Below are 14,720 nucleotides of genomic sequence, written 5' to 3' on the forward strand. Positions count from 1 at the left end.
ATCTTTTATTTTATGAAAAAAACGAAATGGACTCTTTGGCCAACCCAATAACTTTGTTCCTGTGGGAAAGTATGTTCCGCATGACCAAATTACAAGTGGATCTTTGAAATGCAGCCAGTTTATAAGCTGGAAACTTCCTGTGTATTTTCACTTCTGCTTTAAGTTAACACTGTGATGAGTTATGCTTTACTTTGGCAACTTGACTTTGAGAAGTAGTAGGAAAGTCTTTGCCAGCCCATAAATAAGTTGGGCTAATCTGTTAATAATATGGAACTTGAGTATAGAAGCAGCAAAATAAGGCAACTAGTTGGTCTCATTTGTTTGGTTCTGACTGAGCTCAAGCAAGGGAGTGCAAGGCTAGTTACCGTCCTCTCTTTCGGCTTTTTGTGATGCCTTATGCACGTTGTTCTTCTCTCCCTACTGTCTAGACCCTTGGCTTCTGCGCTCTAAAAGTCCTGTAGGTAACCCCCAGCTGATCCAGTTCAGTAGAGAAGTAATTGACTTACTGAAGAACCAACCATCCTGTGTCATACGGATTAATAATTTCATCCCATCTTATCACCATCATTTTGCAAAGCAATGCCGGGTATCAGACTATGGGTATTCCAAGCTGATTGACTTATTAGAAGCAGTGCCTCATGTGTTACAGGTAAGACATGCTAAGGGTTGTTGTTTAAAGATGGGAATATTTCTCCATGACTTTGGCTATCTCAGCCAAAGAACCAGAAGAGCTGGTTAATTTTTAATAACCTGATTAATTTTTAAGAAGTAAGTTCAGAGCAAAACACCCAGTACAGGCTTTCTTTGGAGTGCAAAAAACATACACAGGGTGTCTTCTTAATCTTAGCTGTGAGCTTCCAACTTAAAGGAAGTCCCTGTAGCACTGAGGGTTGTTTTCTTTCTAATCTCTGTAGACTGACCTTCTTCCTAGCATATACCTTTTCAGAATTGTTTACTATTACATAAGAATTGCTGTGAATATGCACTTACTTTTCTTATAAATGAGTTGATGACCAGTTAGTGGGCTGGAGCCTGGCATGGGTTCCTAAAAAGGTCTATGCCTATTAATTTTTATTATTATAATGGTAAAATGGCCTTAAAAACTTAAGCTATCCTTTAGAAACAAAATTACCCAGACTGATAACTTGTTTTTCATTTCTCTAGTGCTGACTATTTGGGAAGAGTATGCAGAGGGGAAAAGTACCAGGCCCTTGAGTGGTTGTTCATTTTGATGGTTTACAGTTAGTTGACTTACTTGTGTTTCCAGATGCAGATCTCATACATAAAGGGAGCTGTTCTCTGGGGCAGTAACAGAGAGAGAAAAGCCAGCAACAAGAAGGCAGTGTCTGCCAAGGTTTTACGAGTACAGATAATCCCTGTGTTTGATTTTCAGATTCTTGGAATGGGCTCCAAACGTTTGTTGACCCTTACGCACAGGGCCCAGGTGAAGCGCTTTACTCAGGATTTACTAAAACTTCTCAAATCCCAAGCCAGCAAACAGGTTGTTGTGAGAGAATTCTCCCAGGCTTATCATTGGTGAGTTAGTGAGAAGAAAAAATATGAAAGCAAATATTTTAAAACACTTTTCTTTCCCCAAATTGCAAAAAATTATCCAACTTTTCTATGGAACATTCTTTTGGGAAACTTACAAAGTTATTCTGACAAGTGGTAGTTCTCATTTTTTATCTATTTTCTTGGTTAAAATCTAGGTGTTTCTCAAAGGACTGGGAAGTCACTGAATATGGGGTTTGTGAGTTGGTCGATATCTTATCAGAGATTCCAGACACAACCATCTGCCTGTCCCAGCAAGATAACGAAATGGTGATTAGTATGCCCAAAAGAGGTATGTTGACTGGAAGTACGTGGTCTGTTTCAGTGGTTGTTTTAACCCGGAATCATGCAAGGGATGCACCTCTCTGCACCTTGTCCGTGGTTCCTGGAGATCCCATGGAAAGTGCAGTGTGAAAATGGCTCTGTTGTGCAGCGGGTTCCTAGGCTTTTCAGACTAGGTGGAACCACTTGTTGAGAAGAAAAGCAAGCTAGTTTTTTAGGGGAAAAGGCATAACCATTCTTACAAGGCCTCTTCAGCCTGTCTGTGGCTGTTCATCCACAATTATTCAATTGAGAGTTGGTGACCATGGCTTATCTCTTTTTAACTCCGAGAAACTTTACTGTGCACACTTGGAAAGGAAAGAAAACTCCAATCAATGTTCTGTTTTATTTTTCATATTTGAGTAGGTCCAGTTGACATCTGGGAGATGGGATAGATGAGCTTCCGTATGGTCACATTCTCCCACTGTTGTTGATCAGTGCTTCTCTTACATTGACCCCCCGCACAACACTGACACCCATGAAACCGTAGTATTTCAAAGCTGCAGTGAGACATGTCAGCCTTTTTGTAATTCTGGTTTAAAAATTAATAGAAACAAAATTGTAAGTTTAAACTTTTTCTTCTATCTTTTTGTTAAACTTTGGATGCCTGGTAATCTCTTCTGCTAGCAATTTTAAGTGAGGATCAGATGAATAAACAAAAAGCATGTGAATATTCAGAAGTGTGATTTCATAGAAATAATTTCTAGATTTTTCAAGTGTAGAGACCTGTATATGTGTCATATTTATATATGGGGTAGGGGTACAAGACGGGGTGGGGAGTGGCTAGAGAAATTATTTCTAGCTTATAAAATGATGTTGCATAGGTAGGTATGTATACGTACGTACATTTCATTGTATACATAATAGTGTCCTGACTTCCTGGTGTTCTGCCCTTGAACATGAGTTTGAAAACCATCTGCAAAGAGAGAGGGACATGTTTGTTTTTGGTCCTGTGTATTTGGAAGGCAAAGATAGTAATATCTCTTGTAATCCATGCATAAAACTAACTACAGATGTAATATTAAACACAAATGGGTAGAAGAAGATTGTGATTTGTGTGTTTTGTTTTCTGTTGTCTTTTTAAAGAACGTACCCAGGATGAAATAGAAAGGACAAAGCAGTTCTCCCAGGATGTCGTTGACTTGTTGCGGCATCAGCCCCATTTCCGGATGCCCTTTAATAAGTTCATCCCCTCTTACCATCACCACTTTGGCCGGCAGTGCAAACTCTCACACTACGGGTTTACCAAACTACTTGAACTTTTTGAAGCCATACCCGATATCTTACAAGTAAGGGAAGAAATTATATTTTTATGAGTGATCTGTGGGGAAATTTTATTTCATTTTCCTAAGAGGTAGGGAGTTATAAAATAGTTTGAAAATTTGAAATATTTCTAACAGAGAAGCTATGTTGTTGGCTAATTAGTATTTCAGTAAATGTGATTTTTGTCCTTCAATATAGAAATAAATCATTCTTCAAACTTGTTTTAGGGTAGTTATCGAAATAAGATTAGCCCTGGCTGGTGTGGATTGAGCACCAGCCTGTGAACCAAATGGTCAGCTGTTTGATTCCCAGTCAGGGCACATGCCTGGGTTGTGGGCAGGTTCCCAGGAGGGGTGCACAAGAGGCGACCACATGTTAGTGTTTCTCACTCTCCCTCCCTTTCTCTCTCTTAAAAAAAAGTAAAGAAATAAAAGCTTTAAAAAAGATTGAATACTTAAAATTTTTAAGTTGAATATTTTTTCGTTAGCTCTGTACTTTCTAAATCTGAATGTTAGAGGGGCGAATGAGTACATGAGGTGATACAAATGCTTAGCTTACAAATCATTGGTAACTTAAGCCAGATTTGTGTTATCAACTTTTATTAATTTTACCATTTTTGAACCTAAAAGGGCTTTTTACATTTTAAAACAATATTTGTGCTAAGGTGCACATTACCTACTTAACTATTTTTAAATGTACAGTTCAGCTGTGTTAAGTATATTTACATTGTTGTTCAACAAAGTTCCAGAACTTTTTAGTCTTTCAAAATTGAAAATATATTTATTAAACAATACTAAAATGCTTTTTAGTTATTAATTGTATACATTTTCACGCCATTTAATTCCATGAACAATCATAACTTTTTCAGTGTTTCTTTCCTCCTCCTGTGTGTTTTCCAAGGTATTGGAATGTGGAGAAGAAAAAATCCTCACTTTGACCGAGGTAGAACGATTCAAAGCTCTAGCTGCTCAGTTTGTTAAACTCCTTCGGTCCCAAAAAGATAACTGTCTTATGATGTCAGATCTGCTCACAGAATATGCTAAAACTTTTGGTTACGCATTTCGTCTCCAAGACTATGATGTCAGTTCAATTTCAGCTTTAACACAGAAACTCTGCCATGTTGTGAAGGTAAACAGATTTTTTTCCATGAAATAGCAGTTGCGTCATAATCCCCACTGGGGTGTTCATGTGCACTGTAGCATTTCTGTAGTTACACGTTGCGCTGCTTACTGCTTCACAACTTGCTTTGTGTGCCGTTAATACCTTTTTGGGGCTGTGGAATATGATTTGTGTTTGGCAGTGTAGATCTTTGGCCTTGGCTTTATGTGTTTATTAGTGGCCTTGCCAAAATAATGCCTTCTTGAACTAATGATGTCACTGTTTTATCCCAGGGTGTTTACTTTCTGTCGTCTCAGTCTCAGTGCTACTGACCCAGAGTCAGATTCTTCTGAATAGGTCTTCATCTCTGAAGTTTTGAGGAGACGCAGTTACAGATCTCTTCTCCCTTCCAGATTTTGACTCACTTAAGGAGTAGATGTAGGAGCAAGCTAGGACTGAGAATTGCCTTAGTCGTTGGTAATGCTGGATTGGGTAGGGTCCCTTTCTGTTCTTCCCCGCCCTGAACTGAACTGAGCCTCCCAGTCCCAAGCAGAGCAGCTGGAGGGTGTTCAGGCTTCATTCACCACAGAACCAAGAAAACTCACTACAGGGAGGAAGAAATGGAAAGGAAAACATGCAGAATGGTGGCAGCCTCAGTCACAGGTCTGGAAAGACTATGTACTCGGTCAGAGGAGGAGAAACCTTCACAGGAGACAATATGTAACTGCTGGAGAGTAGGATGAACATTGGGTGTGGAACACTGGAGACCAAGGCTGAGGAATGGCCAGCAGCATCACGTGCTACTGAGGGCAGGTGAGACCAGGGCTAACGTGACCTTTGGACCTGGCAAGTCTGAGAGCTGCCGAGAAGGATCTACTCCGGGAAGAAGATAAATATACAAAGGCGAGAAAGGGTGATGGGCGCAGGCCCCGACGAGGCAGGAGTTGTGGGAGTTGTCATTCAGGGGAAGGAGGGACAGCCCAGATATTAGTATTTTTATTTTGATAAAAGGGAAGGGAGGTCGAGTAGATGCAGATACAGGTAAATTTGATGTTTGTCACCAGGAAAAGGAGAGAGTTACCTCCCAAGAGCTATTTTTCTGTCAAGTAGACGGTGAGAGCAACTCCTTAGAGAGAGGAAGAAAGAGAGAGGATTCAGGATTGAAGAGCATGGAGAAGGTCTGAATTGTCATGGTGGTAAGTGGAAGAGTGACCAGGAAATCAGGCAGGGACGCTGGGAATCTGGAGACCTCACTGGAAGTCTGTGCTCTTACATTTCCTCTGGAGAAAACAGTGGCGTGGCTGCTTAGGCGCAGCTCCAGGAAAGCAGATTGTTGGGTTCCAGGTGAGACTTTGCCAGGTGGGAACAACAAAAGGGCATGGGGACAAAGGAGTTTAGAGCATTGACATGAATGTTAGTAAAGTAATGGCCCATCAATGCCAAGATGGATAAGAGGGGAGAAATAGGAGTCAGTGCTGGTGAAGTTGCAGAAAGATCATCGAATCTTTCTTTTCTCCCGCCCAAAGTCTGCTCTAGGCTTCCATTTGCATGCAGGATGCAGGGGAGGTTTGAATGAGTTATTTTGGAAGTGGGCAGTGACAGGATCCCAAGTGTGCCCCTGAGGAAGGGAGTCTGGAGTGGAACCAAGTAGAAAGGATGTCATTGGAGATGAGGCAGTTGAGGCACTGAAAGGCCATGGTGTGGACAGGCTCCCTGGATGCTCAGTTACCCAGGATAATGGCAGTGGTGTGCGTGGTAGAGAGAAGACTAAGCCCTGACCACAGACTTTGATGAGTGAGGGTGAGTGATTGGGAAGCTGGGCTCTGAGCCATGGAGATGGGAAAAGATGGGAAAGGCTCTCCTAGCCGCATACTAGAAACCCCCAAGGAGCTTCAGGGAAATGCCAGTGCCTGGACTTCACCCCTGCCCCTGAGATTCTTACGTAGCTCGAGTGCTCTGAGCATTGGCATTATTTAATAAGCTCTTTAGGTGATTCTAATGTGTAGTCAGGGTTAAGAATTAAGAGATGTACCTAAGTAGCATCAAAGGAGTGGATTTTTGCTTTTTCTCCTCAAAATGCTGGAGTAGCAATGATGGTCTGGGCATCTAAAATGGCTTGAACTCCCCTGGATGTGTATCTGTTGATCAATTAAACCTCGTGTCTGCAGAGTAAATGTGTAGTGTAAATTTCCACAAATTCATAATCTTGCTAAGTGGAATCGGGGTGGGAGGGCTGGCTGTACCTACCAGCTTCCTCCTGCCTTGGGTCTAGGTGAATGTCAGAACCAAAGACATTGGGGGTATTAAGTTCTCTCCTCAAGTGCCACTCACGTCTCTGCCTCTGAGGACCCAAAACCCTAGCCGAAAGCCAGAAAAAGGGGAAAACAGCTGTAATAGTAAATACTGGTTTGTCTGCCAAACCTGAGCAGTCTGAAGCTCTGCTTGTTTTTAATTTCAGTGAAGGCTCAATTCAGACTCGTCCACCCAAGGCCTGTGGGTCTCAGCCACCCAGAGCTTATTCCTTTGCATGTTGTTTGGTCCTTGAATGCTAACCTGAGTCCTTTTTGCAAGGTTTCCCTCCCAGTGTGCTTACAAGTGGAAATCCTTTATCTTCTTGAGAATCTGAAGGAATGGAGAAGTAGACGTGTACTCAGACCTGAAAATGCCAGCTTTTTGCCAAGTCATGATAGAGTGGAAGAATGCAGCTTGCCTTGCAGTTAGAGTGGCCATTCTGGCCAGAGTGGGCTTTCTGTCACCTCCCCAGTCTAGCTCCTGGGACACACACATGGGCAAAGTCATGTCTGTAGAGCTGCCCTATGGAGTGTCACCTGCAGTGTAGCCACCCCCAGCCCAGCCCAGCCACCTTTAATTCTCACTCTTGGACCAGTGGATGCCAACTGTCCTGTCTTAATTCCTGCCCTGAGAGGGCAGTGGAAAGAATGTCCTAAGAGAGGGGGTGATATGATGGAAGTTTCTGGTTATGGACCAACAGGAAGGGAGAGGGTACTTTCTGCTCCAGTCTCACTTGAAGTGTTGGAATAGTATCCCAACAAAAATGAAAACAGCCCCACTCAATTTACTTCAGTCTAAGAGTTAAGAATTAGAGGTTTCTCCTCCATGGATCTCCTTAGCAAAAATGAAACTAGCTGAGCTGGATGCAACCCAGGTTCTCTCTCCAGAGTTTGGTTATGTTTGAATTGTTGTCTTCTCCAGGTTACTGATACGGAATCTGGCAAACAGATCCAGCTGGTCAACCGCAAATCCCTGCGTTCTCTTACTGCCCAGTTGCTGGTATTGTTGATGTCTTGGGAAGGAGACACCTGTCTTTCTGTGGATGAGCTCAAGAGACATTATGAAGCTGCCCATAGCACTCCTCTCAACCCCCTCGAATATGGATACATGACCTTCACTGAACTTCTGAAGAGTCTGCCTTACTTAGTCGAGGTATGGGTGCTCATGGTTCTTCAGAACCATTGTAAAGAAACTGTTGAATTGGGTATTTCTGGATGACCTTGTGGTCTAGGTTAGGTGTACAGCTGGACAGGACCAGTTGGTCATTTGGTGGTTGAACAAACGGAGGCTTAGGGAGGTGCAGGCGCCCTGCCCTGGCCTCCTGGTCCTTGACCTGGGGTGCTCGTATCCTGCGTGAGGCTGGGTATTGCGATTGTTACCTCTCCCTGAATTAGAGGGTTATATGGCAGCGCCATGTGACTGATCGGTCAGATGCAGGTCAGAAAGGAAGACTGACTGGCGGCCACCCAGGTGGCTTTTCAAGAATGGCACGTCATGGTTAGAAGAATTGCCAGAGAATACATAGAGAAGGTCTTAGAAAAAATGATCAAAATTGACTTGAAGTTAAAAATTAAACCAATTACCATAAAAGTATCCTAAGTATCATACTTCGGTCCGTTGAAATTTTACTGCTGAAAAAGGCAGCAGAACCAGGTAAGTTCATAGTTGGGTCTTAACTAACCCTCTAAGAACAGATAGCTCCAACTCCTTAAAAAGTATTGTTAAGCCACTTGAAAAAAAAAGAAGATGCAAAGTTCAGGACTTCATTTTGTGAAGCCACGTAACTTGAATACCAAAAACTGAGTATAGTCACCCAAAAGAAAGTGATTCTAAATAGGATACTAACCATAAAATCCAGCAATATACAAAAAGAACAGTATTCCAATGTTCTAGTGATTGATAATTAAATAACTAAGAAGTGTTGAGAGAAAAATCTCTCCTTGGCCAAACTTTAGTTGGGCTCCTCTGAGCAGCCTTCTAGACCAGACCTTCACCTTGGGTGTCAGTAATGATGTCTTAGGAATTTTCCACCCACCAACATTGTCCCTCCTTCCTTGGCTATAAATCCCCATTTTTCTGTGTTATACAGTTGATCCTTGAATAACATGGGGATTAAGGGAGTGACCACCAATCCTCCTCCCCATCCCTCACAGTCAAAAATCTGCATGTCACTTTTGACTCCCCAAAGACTGAACACTGAAGTTGTCCCTCAGTACCCACAGGAGAATGGTTCCGGGACACCCACAGATACTGAATCCACAGACGTGTGTCTGCTGTATAAAAGGGCACAGATCAGTGCATGCAGCCGGCTCTCTGCATCTGCGGACTCCCAGCCACAGATCAAAGCCAAAGCGGTATGCAGTGAAAAAAGCCCACATATAAGTGGACCCATTCAGTTCAAACCTGTGTTGTTTAAGGGTCAGCTGTGTTCAAAACTAAGCCCAGTTCTGTACAAAGGTTTTTTTCTCTTCTATTGCAGTTGTTCCTAAATAAAAACTATTTTTACCACTTTAACTATTGTCTAGCTCCAGCTTTCTTTTACAATTTCAAATTGCATGTTTTCTGAACTCTGTTCATCTGCGATGTAAGCACTACTTCTGAGCAGGTAAATGGGTGTCAAGAGGGAAGGCTTTCTGTGCCAAGTGAGGTGGGCAGATGTCCCTTTTCTTGTAGCATCTCTGTGCACAGTAAAGATCCTGAAAAGGTTTATGGGGAGGAAATTTGCTTATTTACTTGATAACAGAAGAGCTTTGGGCTATTTTCCCATATTGATTTTGCTGTTGTTTTTTAAAACAATGCTAATGTACTCCTGCACCCCCATGTTCTTTGCAACACCATTTTGGGTGACAAGGTTTAGTGGCCTGAGTCCCCAGGTCTGATAAAGCTCTCCCTACGTAAGCATTTGCCTCCACCCTTCATGCCAGTCTTGTTTGAGGCCACAGGTTTGCCAGTTTTCTTCCTTTCCGATGCAGTATTTCTCCAGACCGCTGCCTTTTTAGACTTACAAATAGAACTCAAGTTTGCTCAGGGCTTCATCTTTTTGTGGGGGCAGTGAGGGGAATCCCTTGAATGAATCCCTCCCCCCCCCCCCGCCCCCGGCTTATTGTCCGTTTTCAAGTTGACTAGTCAAGGTGCCTAGCACTTTGTCATGCTCAGCTGGAGGCCCTCGCTTCTGGGGGTGGGGCGCAGTCACTCCAGAAGTGTCTAATGCTGCGTTTTTCTCTTGGACCAGGTTTTCACTAATGATAAGACAGAGGAGTGTGTGAAGCTCACAAGTCTGTATTTGTTTGCCAAAAATGTACGGTCTTTACTTCATACCTACCACTACCAGCAGCTCTTCCTTCATGAATTTTCTGTGGCCTATACCAAGTATGTCGGAGAAACACTGCAACCCAAGACTTACGGCTACAGTAGTATCGAGGAGCTCTTGGGAGCAATCCCACAGGTGGGTGTTTTCTGAGCTTCTTGGAGAGTATCTCCCTGGAGGTCACAGGCTTACTCTCCTGAACAGAGCAAGGAAATGTCAGGCATTTTGAACGGATCCTTTTATTTTTTATTTATGTATTTTTTATATATATTTTATTGATTATACCATTACAGTTCTGTTCCCCCCCTTCATTCCCCTCCACCCACACACTCCCTCCCCCACCATTCTCCCCCCCTTAGTTTATAACCACGTGTCTCAATTTCTTTAGATTCTATATTTCCCCCACTATTCTCACCCTCCCCCCATCTATTTTCTACCTACCATCTATGCTATTTTTCTGTGCCTTCTCCCCCCTTCTCCCCCTCCCACCCCCCTGTTTCTAACCCTCCATGTGCTCTTCATTTCTATGGTTCCACTCCTGATCTAGCTGTCCTCTTGGTTTGCTTTTGTTTTAGGTGTGGTTGTTAATAACTGTGTGTTTGCTGTCCTTTCACTGTTCATATTTTTCATCTTCTTTTTCTTATATAAGTCCCTTTAGCATTTCATATAATAAGGGCTTGGTGATGATGAACTCCTTGAACTTGACCTTATCTGAGAAGCACTTTATCTGTCCTTCCATTCTAAATGAAAGTTTTGCTGGATAAAGCAATCTTGGCTGTAGGTCTTTGGATTTCATGACTTGGAATACTTCTTTCCAGCCCCTTCTTGCCTGTAAGGTCTCTTTTGAGAAATCCGCTGACAGTCTGATGGGTACTCCTTTGTAGGTGACTGTCCCCTTATCCCTTGCTGCTTCTAGGATTCTCTCCTTCATTTTGGTCTTGGCTAATGTAATTATGATGTGCCTTGGTGTGTTCCTTCTTGGGTCCAACTTCTTTGGCACTCTCTGAGCTTCCTGGATTTCCTGGAAGTCTATTTCCTTTGCCAGACTGGGGAAGTTCTCCTTTATTATTTGTTCAAATAAGTTTTCCACTCGTGGCTGTTTCTTTCCCCCTTCTGGTACCCCTATAATCCGGATGTTGGAACGTTTAAAGATGTCCTGGAGGTTCCTAAGCCTCTCCTCATTTTTTTGAATTCTCATTTCTTCATTCCTTTCTGGTGGGATGTTTTGTTCTTCCTTCTGGTCCATTCCATTGATTTGAGTCCCAGTTTCCTTTCCATCACTATTGGTTTCCTGTGCATCTCCCTTCATTTCAATTAGTTTAGCCTTCATATGTTCCTCTAATTTGTGACTTTGTTCCTCTAATTTGTGACTATAATCTACCAGTTCTGTGAGCATCCTGATAAATAGTGTCTTGGATTGTGCTTCTGAGAGGCTGGCAATTTCTCGGTCGCTTAGTTATTGGCTCTGGGACTTTGAGTTCTTCTTGCGCCATCTTTTGGGCTGTTCGTGCCTGTTCCGTAGCAGGATCAGAGCCCTAAAGTGTTCACTAGAACAGGGCAACTAAGTCGCTGGGTTGTGACGTTGTAGGTGGGGGCGGGGTCAAAGAGGGACAATGGCTTCCCGTCTGCCGCCTGCCTCGTGCTGCCGTGGCCCGGCGCTGCAGCCACCACCGTCACCAGGCCCACGTGTTTCTGAACGGATCCTTTTATAACATACAGTTTGCATAAGGTGAATGATTTTAGTGTTTCTCCCTCATTCTGCAAACCTTTATTGAATTCCTAAACCCCGCCCTCAGGAAGGTGTTGGGTAATGGAGGTTTAGGACACCCCAGCAGGTGATGAGTCAGTGCCAGTGCAGTAAAGAGCGAGCACACTGAGAAGAGCCATGGGCAGGTCCAGGTTGTGTGGGAGTTAACCATGTGGCGAAGCGGGGAGAGGGCAGTCCAGGTAGAGGGAATGGGGTGAGTAGATGCCTGACAGCGAGGTAAGAGCTCAGTTACAGGGGCCTTTGCTGCTCCAGGTTAGGAGCTGCAGGTTTGCATGTGCAATACGGCACAGTCACTGCTGTGCACAGTAGACTGGAGAGAAACTGGAGGGATGAAGGCGCTCGGCCAGGACTCCTGCGATTGCCCAGGTCAGGGTGAGAGTTGTGCAGGGGCTGAGCCTCAGTGAAAACCAGAGAGGAAGAAGGGTAGAGCACATGGCAGCTGACGTCAGGGGCTCGGTGACAAATGCCTGTGGGAGTGCTCCGGGAGCCCAGGGCTGGGCTGCAGGGGTGGAGAGCAGCATCATTAGGAGAGGGCTTTGTTTTAGGGTTAGGATAACAAACTTAGTTCGGGAGGAGTCTGGGAAATCTCCATTAATTCTTTTGGGTGTGTTTAGTTTCTGGAAAAAATAGTAAGGGCTTTCATGTGAGAATTATCTTCATTTATAGAGCAGAACTGGTGTTTGGAAGACGATCTTTTTAAAAGCCATAAAGAATATTTTTAAAGCTGAGCATCACGATTTTTAGACTACACAGCTTTTTATGAGATGTGTTTCTGCCAGCCTCTGTTGCTTTAAAAAAAAGGTAGAAAGTATAGATTTTTTTCTTGGCATTAATTCAGTTCTAAATTCTAGTATGTTTAAGGCAGACACAGGTCACATTATTCCTGAATTTTAGGGCTTTTCCATTGCTTAACCAGTAATATGTCTTATGTGCAGGTGGTCTGGATAAAGGGACACGGTCAGAAGAGGATTGTAGTGTTAAAAAATGACATGAAAAGTAAGTAAGCACTCATCCCTGACCCCTTCAGAAATCCTGGTTCTCTCACTGACTTCTCCCTCTGACAGGTGCTCTTTACCCTCTAGGTCATTTGAGTTCAAACTTGCCCTCAGCTACTGAGCATATTCCGGAGGTGCCTAAATCTTGCACAGCCTCGGAAATCAAACTCGGAACAGGTGAAGATGGTAAGAGAGGAAAGATAAAGCAAAGCTGATGAAATTCTAGGAGAAGTGGCTTGGAGTGGGGATCGGGTAGGAGAGATGTCAGTGGGTCATTTTCATTTGTGGAAGTATTCATTCATACATTTTTTCTAAGTATGTGGTTAGTAACAGAAAAAACTGGCCTACGTTTGATAGCATTTTATGGTTGACTGGTTAAGGTTCTTAAGGGATGTTGGCACTCCCAAGATGACATGGCAACCCAGTTCAGATGTTAAAGGCAAAAATTGCGCTGACACTCCTGTTAAACAGTAGTTCATGACTGTTGCAAGAGGTTCGATTCTGCTGCACTAGGGAAGAGTGGTCAAGCTCAACTCCGAATACAAGGACAGTGGGGATTTATAGTCAAGGAGCAGACTGAGGGTGTTAGTGGGAGGGAAATTACCTGTAGGGCGACTTCAGGGGCAGGGGGTTTCTAGCCCAACTGACCCAAGAGGATTCTTGCTGAAGGCGGGCCAAGGACTTAGACGTCACAGTGGTGGGGTGCTGGTTGAGTGACTTGATCAGATAGTGTAGCTGGAGGATTCACAATAAACTGCCCAAGATCTTTGCTAAGACTCGGCAAGGACAGGACAGACATGGAAGGCCAAGTCAAGGTCTAGTGGAGATGGGGGCTAAGAGAAGCCTGATTAAAGTTGGGTCAAGGAGTCTTTGTCACGGGACATCCTTGGGTAAGACTTGATGGTAATTCATTAACGTTACTCCAAAACAACATTGAGTCACTTAGATTTTACATGGAACCATCTCTGTAGATAGAAATCAGCTCACTTGCATTCTATAGCAATTTTAATTTTATTGAGACTTTTGAATCCATTGCTGTGTGTGACAATTTTATCTTAATTGGACTATGCAAGTCATTAGATAGTGTTACTGTGTTCTGTGTTTCTAACTCAGCTATGCAACATTTTACATTTTATAATGTACCTTAAAGTAACTCATCTCTCTCAGATGTCAGAACAACCTTCAGAAGTAGTTATCTACATTCTACAAATGAGGAATGAAAATCCCCAGAGGTGCCCAGTGGGTTGGGCATTGTCCCACAAACTGAAAGGTCACCATTTGGATTCCCAGTCCAGGCACAAGCCTGGATTGCAGGCCAGGTTCCCAGTAGGGGGCGCGGCGCACAAGAGGCAACCACACACTGATGTTTCTCTCCCTCTGTTTCCTTCCCTTCTCTCTAAAAATAAATAAAATCTTTAAAATTCCCAGAGGTTAAGTAGCTTACTCAGAATCACTCAGCTAGGAATCGACAAAATTTGAATGCAAATCTTGTAATGCTGAGCTTTGCTCCTTTAACTACTTTTCACCTTTTCTAAGGTTATGTTATTTCCCTTCTTAAGCCGACTTCGGAACCCTTTTTCTCCAATGGGGCCCCGGGGAGATCCTGGCCTGTGGCATTGCACTTACCGAAGAGAGAGACCCAGATCTTTCTGTTAATGGCTCTTTTTAAACCTTGAGTTCTGAGTACATTCTGATGTTTTTCATCTTTAAGGCTTCGAAAGAAAGCCTCAGGCACAGACTCATGGTGGACTGCTGTCCGAGTCGAGTCACAGCCTGCCTTCTCTGTCCAGGGCCCTGTCCCACGGAGCAGGAGCTTCTCCGCCTGACCAGTGACTCCCCTGTGGACCTCCTCTGTGCGCCTGTCCCTTCCTGCCTGCCGTCCCCTCAGCTGAGACCAGATCCTGTTGTCCTTCAGTCTGCTGATCTCATTCAGTTTGAGGAACACCCTCAAGAGCCTTCTGGTAGGATATTCTGTGTTACGGGCTTTTCTCTGTGGGCTTAAAAATAAAATCATCATGCCAGTATATTTCATGTTTGATAGAGGTGGGGAGAACTGTACTTTCCCAGGCACAAAAGACCTGTGCTGATTATTTAGTACCCTCTTATTCTGTTAAGGATTCTCCAA

The 14,720-nt window shown here is 43.6% G+C and overlaps 1 protein-coding gene across 7 annotated transcripts in view; it reads left to right on the forward strand.

Moving 5' to 3' along the window:
• Positions 1-14,720, forward strand: part of MARF1 (meiosis regulator and mRNA stability factor 1) — a 44,847-nt gene that overhangs the window by 26,010 nt on the left and 4,117 nt on the right. For 5 of the 7 annotated variants that reach the window (XM_037067767.1, XM_037067769.1, XM_037067773.1 and 2 more), the window contains 10 exons: positions 429-649; positions 1,394-1,536; positions 1,710-1,843; positions 2,959-3,161; positions 4,036-4,263; positions 7,447-7,677; positions 9,758-9,970; positions 12,536-12,596; positions 12,683-12,781; positions 14,386-14,556. In XM_037067767.1, coding sequence (XP_036923662.1) covers positions 429-649; positions 1,394-1,536; positions 1,710-1,843; positions 2,959-3,161; positions 4,036-4,263; positions 7,447-7,677; positions 9,758-9,970; positions 12,536-12,596; positions 12,683-12,781; positions 14,386-14,556 — 1,704 coding nt within the window. Of the gene's footprint in view, positions 1-428; positions 650-1,393; positions 1,537-1,709; positions 1,844-2,958; positions 3,162-4,035; positions 4,264-7,446; positions 7,678-9,757; positions 9,971-12,535; positions 12,597-12,682; positions 12,782-14,306; positions 14,557-14,720 lie in introns of those variants that run through there. The other 2 variants (XM_037067771.1, XM_037067770.1) reach the window with 2 other exon arrangements.

Source organism: Sturnira hondurensis, unplaced genomic scaffold, assembly GCF_014824575.4.
Source record: "Sturnira hondurensis isolate 20B ecotype Veracruz unplaced genomic scaffold, ASM1482457v3 Scaffold0017394, whole genome shotgun sequence".
Classification (NCBI taxonomy): domain Eukaryota; kingdom Metazoa; phylum Chordata; class Mammalia; order Chiroptera; family Phyllostomidae; genus Sturnira; species Sturnira hondurensis.